This window comes from Solea solea, chromosome 6, assembly GCF_958295425.1.
Source record: "Solea solea chromosome 6, fSolSol10.1, whole genome shotgun sequence".
NCBI classification, from domain to species: domain Eukaryota; kingdom Metazoa; phylum Chordata; class Actinopteri; order Pleuronectiformes; family Soleidae; genus Solea; species Solea solea.
Genome location: NC_081139.1, coordinates 3599746 through 3610241, shown reverse-complemented (window position 1 = coordinate 3610241; position 10496 = coordinate 3599746). Strand labels below are relative to the sequence as shown.

The window sequence follows — 10496 nt, the reverse complement described above, 5'->3', positions numbered from 1 at the left end:
TGTTCTTCATATCTAAAGAAATTATTATTTTTATATATATACATATGTATGTATATGTATATATATATATATATATATATATATATATATATACATATATATATATATATATATATATATATATATATATGTATATGTATGTATGTATGTAATAATAATAATAACAATAATGGAAATCCATGTTTAGATTTCAGCAATCAGCGACATGAATGCAGCCAAAGAGATCACATGGTTTCTGGACGAGGGAGCGTATCACAGACAGAAAAATAAACTCTAATAGCACTAAATATACACAAGCAGGTTAACTTCAGTGTAAGGTCAGTTGTAACGCCAGAACTGATGAAACTCATGCATGAGCACAAGTCACAAGAGACACACGCCGTTATTGAAGACAGCCTTCAGGATACAAACATACATATATATATATGTACACACTTAGTTTCCATGGTGACAGCAGCTGTTCTCAATGGCTGGCAGCAGCTCACCAACATTTTGTTAATTGGAGTTATATGGTCTGATTGCATGCTTGCGTGCATGCACACACACACACACACACACACACATTCTTGTATAGCATTCTTAGTGAGGACATTCATAGACATAATGCATTCCTTAACTTTAAAGAGTAACTAAACCCCTAAACCACTTTTTTTGCCAGGTGAAAACTAGTGTATATGGATATCTCGTGATGTTATTTGTTGATCCAGGTGCAAATCTCCACAGTTTAGTGTAAAGTATTTAAAATTGTACATAAAAATGGTAGACAGTGAATGAATGTTATGATAAAAATCAGCTTATCTTCTGCCTCTCTCTGGTCTAACACTGGCCACTGCCTATTTTAGTCCACGCTCACATCACTGGTTCACTCTTTCGTCACTCACTTGTCTCATTATAGTGAGGCTCGTTGTACCGGACTCCTCCCCCTCTTTTTAACTCTCGCCGACAGGATTTGGCATGCGTACCTCTCATTACCTCATAGACGTTTGTGATATCTAGCAGAAAGCAGAGAAATAGAGCTTTGCGCCCATATACTTGTCATTACGGTAGCCGTCGGGACATCTACGGAAAGACCGTCCAATCACAGACGAGATTCACCAGCGCGTCACACGTTTGTGACGTCAGCTTATTCCTAAACGGTTAAATAACTGCCAGATATCTAAAGTGAAAGGAAAAAGGGGCAGAAGCGCTCACTCATTGAACATTTTTTGACAATACTACAGCCATAAAATCAAAATAAATCCAGGCGGCGTCATTATCTCGATGGTCATAAGAGGGTTAAACACAGGAGCTGTTCTGCTGTTCTACTCTGTTCCACTTCTCCCGCCGCCACGTGAAGCACACGGAGCACCACGTTGCACAGTTGCAACTCCGTGTGTCAGATTTCACTCACTACTAGGCCACGCCCCCTCAATGCTGCCTCACTCAGGTCTCAGCCCACTTCTTTGGCATTTTTTTCTAAATCAAGCATTCGGCGGAGTTGTCTGCACAAGAGGGGGGTTTAGTTACACTTTAACCATCGCAACCAAATGTCTAAAATCAAGTCTTAACCCTCAAAAAACCCTTTAAAAGTTGTGAGGACCAGCCAAAACGTCCTCTCAAGGACAAAAAAAATTTCCTCACAAGTACTTGTAAACATGTTTGCAGAGCCTCTGTACACACTGTGCACATCCATGACTACTGTGCAATGCAACATTATGACGTGAGGACCTAATACATTGTTATTGTCTGATGTCTTTGTTGCCGTGTTCCATAAATCATTTTGATTCCACACAATATAAATTAACTCGAGCTTGTTGACAGAATTGCACAATGGATTCTTGTTTGTTTGTTTGTTCGTTTTTTCCTGTCTGTATTGTTATATTAGTGAAGAGTGAGACATATGTCACATGTAAATGTCCCTCGCCAAGAGGCAAACTTTTCACATTGGTATTAGAAGAGACGATAGTGTTTAGAAGAGCATATTATATTCTTCAGAGAAGCATTCTGTAATCACAGTTTCCTGTAATGTTAGCAAACGGAGGAAAACCTCACTGCCAGCAAGACACATTCACAAACACACCTGAGCCATTTCCTGACAAAACAGTGAAGGATGCTGTTCAAGGAGTCGTTGCACTATTATAAACGTGGGTGTCAACAGAGGGCGGTTGACATATTTCTGTTTTGCTGTGGTTAAGACACAATCACAGACCCTGATTTCATCGACTGTTTTAATCAGACTTGAACCAATTCATATTGCTTTCCCATAGCACGAGGAGCTGAGCTGTGGAGGGAATAACAATGAGAGAAAAACGTGATCGTGTGTGTGTGTGAGTCGCTGCTGTAAAGCCGGGGCATTAGAGTAGTATGGTTGCCACTTAATGGGAAAGAATAAAGTGTTTCTGATACAAATCTGTGGATGTCAGGGTAATCCTGCCTTTCTTTTCTTCATCGTCTCTTTCACACGCAGCAGTGAGAGGAATGTTTTAATATAACGCAAGCTTTGAAACGCACAGTAAAAGAAACTAGGAGTACGTTTGCGCACATTTATTGTGTTTCTTATTTACAGATGAAATGCGAGGGAAAGGGAAGATCATTTAATTTATTATTATTATTTATTACGTGGCAACTAAACTAAACAGGTTCTAAATAATTAGGTGAAGGTGGTTGGTTTCTCTTGGTAAAAAAAAACTTTTTTTACGTAGCATCATGGTGCCAATATATTTTCTTTTATTCACGTTAAACTGCATTTTGCTGCTTATCTAAAGCCGTAAAAGGGATTTTTAAACGTAAAGATTATCTTCTGTAAAGAGATATTGCAAAAATAAATATGGAGATGTGAGACAAAAAAAAAAACCCATCATCCAGACGCATCACGTGAGCTTCTGTCTCATAATTTAGGATTTCTACATCATGGTAGCGAGGGACCATTTTTCAGCGAAGTAGCTCTCAAAAATGAAGACAATCAATCGCTCACAAACTCAGATTCACTGTGGGCTAATGTGCATCCATGTGTATACGCTAAAGTATTGAAATCCTGTCACGAGTATTGATACACCTACGCTTCTCGACAAGGTAGCGTGAAGAAACATCAGGCGTGATGTTTGAATTCGATACCTGGACTGTAAAACTGTGACATGATGCCACCATTATTACAAAAAAAAAAAGCAATTATTTTTTACAAGTTATCTTTATTTTCATTTTTAGTAGGGCACTTTACACCATTCTATTTCCAAGGGAACCACTCAAATCCACGGAAGTTAATAGCATAAAAGAGCTTTTAATTTCACTCAGATCCTTGTAGTAAAATTTTGACAATGAAACCATCGCACGTGATGAAGTGGCTTTTTACTCCGTACTCATTTGTTGATACAAATTAAGACGAAGAGCGCATACTTTCCAACATTTCCTCATTTCCAGACTCCCGCCTGTATAGTAAAGTAATTTAGCTGAAGTCTAAAACAAAATTTGGTTGTTGCGTTAGCTGCTTTAACTGTTAAGAGTCTTTTTATTTTTATTTTTTGTTTGTTTTTGTTTGTTTTTGTTAGAACCCTTACAGGGACATGTGGTAGTTTCCAAAAACCCAGTGAGAACCACTGCTTTAGCACGTAGCCTAATTCCACACAATCTTACACTGTATTACAGGGTTGGGGTCGATTCAAGATGCCTTGATTATGTACAAAAAAAAAACAAAAAAACACACAAAACACTATGAAAGGAAACAGTATTAGAGCATGAGACAAATTAGTTCAAATTAAAAAAACATAGACTCTATTTTTTCTACATTTTGAGCTCTCTGTGGAATTGACCCCAACCTTGCCTAAGCCATCAGTCTTTGTAAAGTACACTGTTTCCAGGGAACTGAAGAAAAAAATAAAAGATAACTGAATGAAATTCAGCCAGCTCTTATAAAATGTTGTTTGTAGGTCCTAAGCTGTCTGTTTTGTAAAAACAAGCAAACGAAAAAAAAAACAAAACAAATAATAATAATTTTTACTTGTTGACTTTCTATGCTGTCGTTTCTGTATCAATGTTCTATTGTTCTGTGCATGTTGTAACTTTGGCGTCGTGACTGGTTGTGATTCACACAGAGCCAGAGCCTTGTCATGTAAACAAAAAAAAACGAGAAAAAAAAAGAAAAGTGTCTCATTGTCCTAAGATATTTCTATTTCTTAAGAAAAGCAACGTTTCCCTTTGATGACTGAAGATGAAATAAATCAGATCACTTTACATTTTGACGAGGAATTGTTTGACTTTCATTTCACACGGATGTGTGTTTCTAAAGCTTTTGTGGAATAAAGTGCGGAAATGAGGATGTTTGACCATTTTTTATATGAAGTGACAGATTACACGTGGTCAGTACGACTAAAAGGCTTGACTAAAATAGATTTACACATCAGTGTTTGTTTGTCCACTTTCATTTTATTATAAATTCCAGGTATTAAAGTAGACAGGAGTGTGTATTTCTAAAGCTTTTGTGGAATAAAGTGCGGAAATGAGGATGTTTGACCATTTTTTATATGAAGTGACAAATTACACCTGGTCAGTATGACTAAAAGGCTTGACTAAAATAGATTTACACATCAGTGTTTGTTTGTTGACTTTCATTTTATTATAAATTTGATGTATTCAAGTAGACAGGAGCGTGTATTTATAAAGGTTTTGTGGAATAAAGTGCAAAAATGAGGATGTTTGACCAACTTCAAATGTAAATGTAGTTGCATTTTTAAATGAATTTACAGATTACATATGGTCAGTATGACTAAAAGGCTTTACTAAAATAGATTTACGGATCAGTGTGTATTTGTCCACTTTCATTTTATTATATAAAAGTTGACAGGAGCGTGTATTTTTAAAGGTTTTGTGGAATAAAGTGCAGAAATACGGACATTTGACCAATTTTATATGAAGTGACAGATTACATGTGGTCAGTGCAACTAAAAGGCTTTACTAAAATAGATTTACAGATCAGTGTGTATTTGTCCACTTTCATTTTATTATATAAAAGTTGACAGAAGCGTGTATTTTTAAAGGTTTTGTGGAATAAAGTGCAGAAATACAGACATTTGACTAATTTTATATGAAGTGACAGATTACATGTGGTCAGTGCGACTAAAAGGCTTTACTAAAATAGATTCACAGATCCGTGAATTGTCCACTTTCATTTTATTATAAATTTGAGGTATTAAAATAGACAGGAGCGTGTATTTTTAAAGGTTTTGTGGAACAAAGTGTAGAAATGTAGTCGTACTGTCACCGAGAATGAGAATCTCCAGTCACCTTCGTTATAAGATGTACATGTAGTTGCACTTTAATGTGGTGACAGATTACATTTGGTCATTTTAAGTCAAAAAAAAGGCATCAGTCTTACCAAAAATAGCTTTACAGACCAGTCTTAAAAAGTCGTCTTAATAGGAAGGCTGTTCTGTACATGGGTTTCTCACTGCCCTGCATGTTTCACATGTTTCCCCTGCTCCAACACACCTGATTCACATAAATAGGTCATTATCAGGCGTCTGCAGTGCTTGCTGAATCGCTGACCATTTGAATCAGGTGTGTTAAAGCAGGGGAAACATGTGAAACATGCAGGGCAGTGAGTCCCCAGGACCCGGATTGAGAGACCCTGGTTTAAGCAACACCCAGCAGGAGGGAGGTGGTCAGATGAAGAGGAAGCTATGGGCTGTTGGACAGATACAGGCCTCCACACACCCCTGCATCCAGGATTCCCCACCACCTGCTATTGAAGAGGCCAATCACTGCAGGAGGGAGGGAGGGAGGGAGGGAGGGAGGGATAAAAAGAGCTAAAAAAAAGCCAATGTTGCCATCTAGTGGTTGTTTTCACCGTTTCCCACTCGATCTGTCACACAGGGTGTAGTCCAAATGGGAACAAACACACTAATCTTGTAAATGTGACCCATCACAACTAACCTACATACTCTGTACTCCACTGCAGAGGACACACACCCACTCACACACACACACACTCTCAGAGCACACGTAACAGGTAATGTGGGTCAAGTAAAAACAGAGCAGCGTATATGTATAATGTGTCCAAAGTTTACCAGACACCAGAGGCCAGGAATAAAACCGTCTCTTTCAACCGTGAAGTCACAGCAATGTGTTGACAACCCAACAAATATACACAGTCAGTGTCATTTGCCTTTACACAATGGCTTTGCTCCCCGTTGTGCTGCACGCACACATAGATAAGCTTTACGTTACTGTTATTCCGTTTGTAAATATACAGTATTCCTACAAAACAAGTGGGAAAACAAGAGTGGGAAAGGAGGGGAATGCTGTGAATATAGGGCTAATTTATCTCCACTGGACGTAAACAATGCAGACTGTGTTCACCTCAAACACACACGACAAAACGTGACACGCAGCAAGCAGCCGTCTTTGGACTTAATGTAGAGGTTTACAGTTCATATGCATAATCTCCTCATAATCTCGTTTCATACGAGCCTGTGACGACTTCTGTCCAGCATGTCTTTTTGAAAGTTAATGGGGGTTGATTTGTTTTATCTTACAGGAGGCTTTTCAACACAACCTATCAAATCTACTTCTGTGATTCTATTAATGATTTATTTGATTAAGTTGGACACTGTTTACTTCATGGATAATACAAATTATGAAAAATCTGACTGCTTGTAAACAGCACCACGGTGAGACCTCTGCAAAAACCTTATGATTCTACACTTATTATAGTAGATATGAGTATATGAAGCCTGATTTAGGTATTTTATATATAAATTGAACAGACTGTCTCATCAGTGGTACAGTGCTCGTCTTCCTGGCAGCTGAGGAAGCAGCGTGTGATGGGAATAGTACTGAATCTGAATGGATGAATGGCAAAAACTGTGGTGCACATCACTTTGGATTGGCATCAAGACAAGATAACTTTCTGGCCATACATTTTCTGGGGGGGTGTCAATTGAAAAAGTTATCCTCTAACAACCACAGCAATAAAATCATCTGTGTTAACCTGCCATCTTGCCATCAGCCATCTTTTTAAATATGTGCTTCGGGACATTTTGTCCCCAAAACCAAGATTCTTCATCCCTCCAAAGCCTCACCTCTCATCACCAGCAGTTTCATTTGTACTGTCTGTACCATCTCACACACTTACTCACTCATCTTCTACCACTTTATCCTCCACGCGAAGGTCACTGGTGCCAATCTCAGCTGACATAAGGCGAAAGGCAGGGAACACCCTGGACAGGTCGGCCTGTACGATCTGTATGAAATCAATCTTTTATTCACTCGTTTCATGTGTAGAGAACACTGAAGGTAGCTTGAACAAAGTCCTTTGGGCTGCAAGACTCTCTGACTCGCTGTAACACCACCCCGGCACGTTATCCCCCCACATTAATGGTGAAAACACATTCATTCACAGATTACAACAAACGTGGTTGTATTTAGGAGCTCAAAGTATTTCCTCTAATCCTGTAGGAGAGTGAGAGTTTAAATAAACCGAGGATGGAGGCCGAGCGTCAACGAAGGAGGGAAAACACCAGCTTGGCTGTGTGCAGACCATCAGCAGCACTTTATCGAACATGATTTTTCTAATGGACCTCCAGATGATGCTGCTGGATGTAATTTACTTCATCCTGCGCAACTCCTTGCGGGTCATCATGCGCCCGCGTACCAAGCAAATCGAGGGCGAGCTGGTGCTGATCACCGGATCAGGAGGAGGCCTGGGTCGTCTGTTTGCTCAGGAATTCACCAAACACGGGGCAGACGTGGTGCTGTGGGACATCAGCAGCACCTGCAACGAGCAGACAGCCAAGCTGGTGCACGAGATGGGGGGTAAGGCGCACACGTACACGGTGGACGTCACCAAGCGGGAGGACGTGTATCGCAACGCTGAGCTCGTGAGGAAGGACCTGGGCCGAGACGTCACCATACTGGTGAACAACGCCGGCGTGGTGGCGGGGGAGCGCATGTTGGACTGTCCGGATGAACTGATAGAGAGGACCATGAAGGTCAACAGTCACGCCCACTTCTGGGTGAGAAGTCTCAAATCTGTTTATTACATGTGGAGGTAGAGGTCGACCGATGTGGACCGATGTGGACTGATGCTGATCTTTAGAAATCAGTGCAGCCAGCGAATTCTTGGCCCAAATACTTTTTTTTCAGTTTAATGATAACGAGCAATGCAAAAATGCTGCATAAAGTCGGTAAGCAGTTCCTGAACAACACTAATCGTCCGTCTCTACAATCTACATTTTATGTCTCCACTGCAGTGAGATTATATACAGTATTTTCAATAATAAGACATAAACATAAAAAGATTATGAAAAAATAAAGTGAGGCGACAAGTTTCTGAGTAAAAAATGCAAAGTTTGAAGTAACTGGCAAATGCTGATTATTATAAAATGTCAAATACTGGCCTTAAATATTGGATTAACTGGCCTAATTGATAAATGGATCATGTGATTCAATGATCTGTATGCAATGCATAGCAAAATAATGGAATTATTTCAGTTTTTGTGCCAGTTATGAGATAAAACAGTGCAACTGGAGAGTGTTCTGTTCAGTGTGTTCTGTAAAAACTGTTGGCAGCATCTGATACTCTGTCTGGAGATTAACCTTTATTATTATTATTATTATATATACAGTATATATATATATATATATATATATACACATATATACATACATATACATATATATATATATATATATATATAGATTGTCAAAACTGTGACTGTCACAGAAACAGAAAGGACTCAAATTGCGCGTGTTCGACTGTAATTTGATTCAGTTCTGTGAATAATGATAGAAACATTCCACATACAGTGACTCAGCATTTGCTGTGGCTGGGACGCTTCGTCATCAGTGGAACAGTGTCGATTATTTGTAACAAGCGTGACAAACGCGAAATGTACTGCGTTAATAACTTTATCCCCTTCACACTATGTGCTATAGGACTCTGATGGAAATCCTCTTAATGCGTAGCTGCTTGTGCAACATAATCTCCCCTCACACATTGAGCAATATTTAAGTCACGGCAGGTCATGTGAACACTTTACAGGATGTTGTGCATGTGTGTGTGTGTGTTTGTGTACCTCAGACAGTGAAGGCCTTCCTTCCCCAGATGAAGGCCCAGAATCACGGCCACATCGTGACCATCGCCAGTGTCCTCGGTCTCTTCAGCACAGCTGGTGTCGAGGTGAACCAGTATGCGGGGGGGTGACAGGGGGGTCAAGACAAGATAATGATTAAAAGTTTATTATTAAATATGGATCCTGCATGAGAAAAAAAAATTAAAAATAAAAGGTCTGGTGTGTTTTGTTGGATTGGGACAGGATTACTGCGCCAGTAAGTTTGCTGCAGTGGGATTTCACGAGTCTCTAGCCCATGAGCTGCTGACTGAAGAGGTTCAAGGTGTGAAGACGACTCTCGTCTGTCCCTACATTGTGGACACGGGCATGTTTGAAGGCTGCAGGATACGGTACGTCACTAAATCATCAGTCATTTTTCACTTACTTCAATCACGTCTTATTGAATATTTAACTAAATATCGATGATAAGGTGATATAAATGTCCTTTATAGGGAGGAAGTGGAGCTGATCTTCGCTCCCCTAGAGCCCCAGTACTGCGTTGAGCAGGCCATGAACGCCATCCTCATAGACCAACCACTGGTGTGCATCCCTCGTCTCACCTACCTCCCTTTCCTCGCCAGAGCGTGAGTATAAAAGCCTCTCACCTTTGTATGAAGAAAAAAAAAACCATAAATAAATCTACTTTTCCAAAGGTGTGACTCACTTTCCCCTTGTTCTCTTTCAGGCTGTTGCCATGGGAATCCAACGTGGTCATGTATCGTTTCATGGGGTCCGACAAGTGCATGTACCACTTCATTGACAATAAGAGACAAGTGTCTAATGGCTGCATTAAGGTTGAATAGTCCCACCTATGACAATGTTGGGATTAAAAGATCAATATTAAGTTTAAATATCATTTTTGTTTAAAAAAAAAAAGGCCGATTTATGTGACAGAGTGAGAATTGTGTGACTTTAGATTTTATTCCTGTACTAAATGACGACTCTGCCAAGTGTCAACAGTACACAATAAAATAAAGTGTCAAGTCCCTTCTCAACTGTGCAACAATAAGACATAAGAGCCTCGAATATCTGTAACTAAACCATGTAAACAAAATATTGTGCTGCGTTATGTTGACGTAAGATAAAGTGATTAAAAATGTTAAGATAAAAACACGTACACACACACACGTCCAGACTGCACTGTGTACCTTCTGTGTCTACTTTACACACGCTGTGTTACACAATTGGGGCTTATCTCAAAATACAGAGATGATGCAGTGGATCATAATCACTGAGAAAAGATGTTATCATGGGAACAGAAGTGACGATGATTTAAAATGTCTCCTGAAAAACTTTCAGATAACAAATTTTAATTTGGACTGCTGATTTCAGCTGTGTATGAAAACCAAATATTTATTAATACATATTTATAAAATAAACCCTACACATTTTGATGGATACAAGTATTTTCAT

The 10496-nt window shown here is 39.3% G+C and overlaps 1 protein-coding gene across 1 annotated transcript; it reads left to right on the top strand.

Moving 5' to 3' along the window:
- Positions 1 to 7532: 7532 nt before the first annotated feature.
- rdh20 (retinol dehydrogenase 20) lies at positions 7533 to 9952 on the top strand. Its single transcript, XM_058630997.1, has 5 exons — positions 7533 to 7985; positions 9053 to 9151; positions 9288 to 9433; positions 9536 to 9667; positions 9769 to 9952. The coding sequence occupies exons 1-5, from the start codon at positions 7533 to 7535 to the stop codon at positions 9884 to 9886; spliced, it is 948 nt and encodes a 315-aa protein (XP_058486980.1). The 3' UTR covers positions 9887 to 9952.
- The last annotated feature ends 544 nt before the right edge of the window (positions 9953 to 10496 follow it).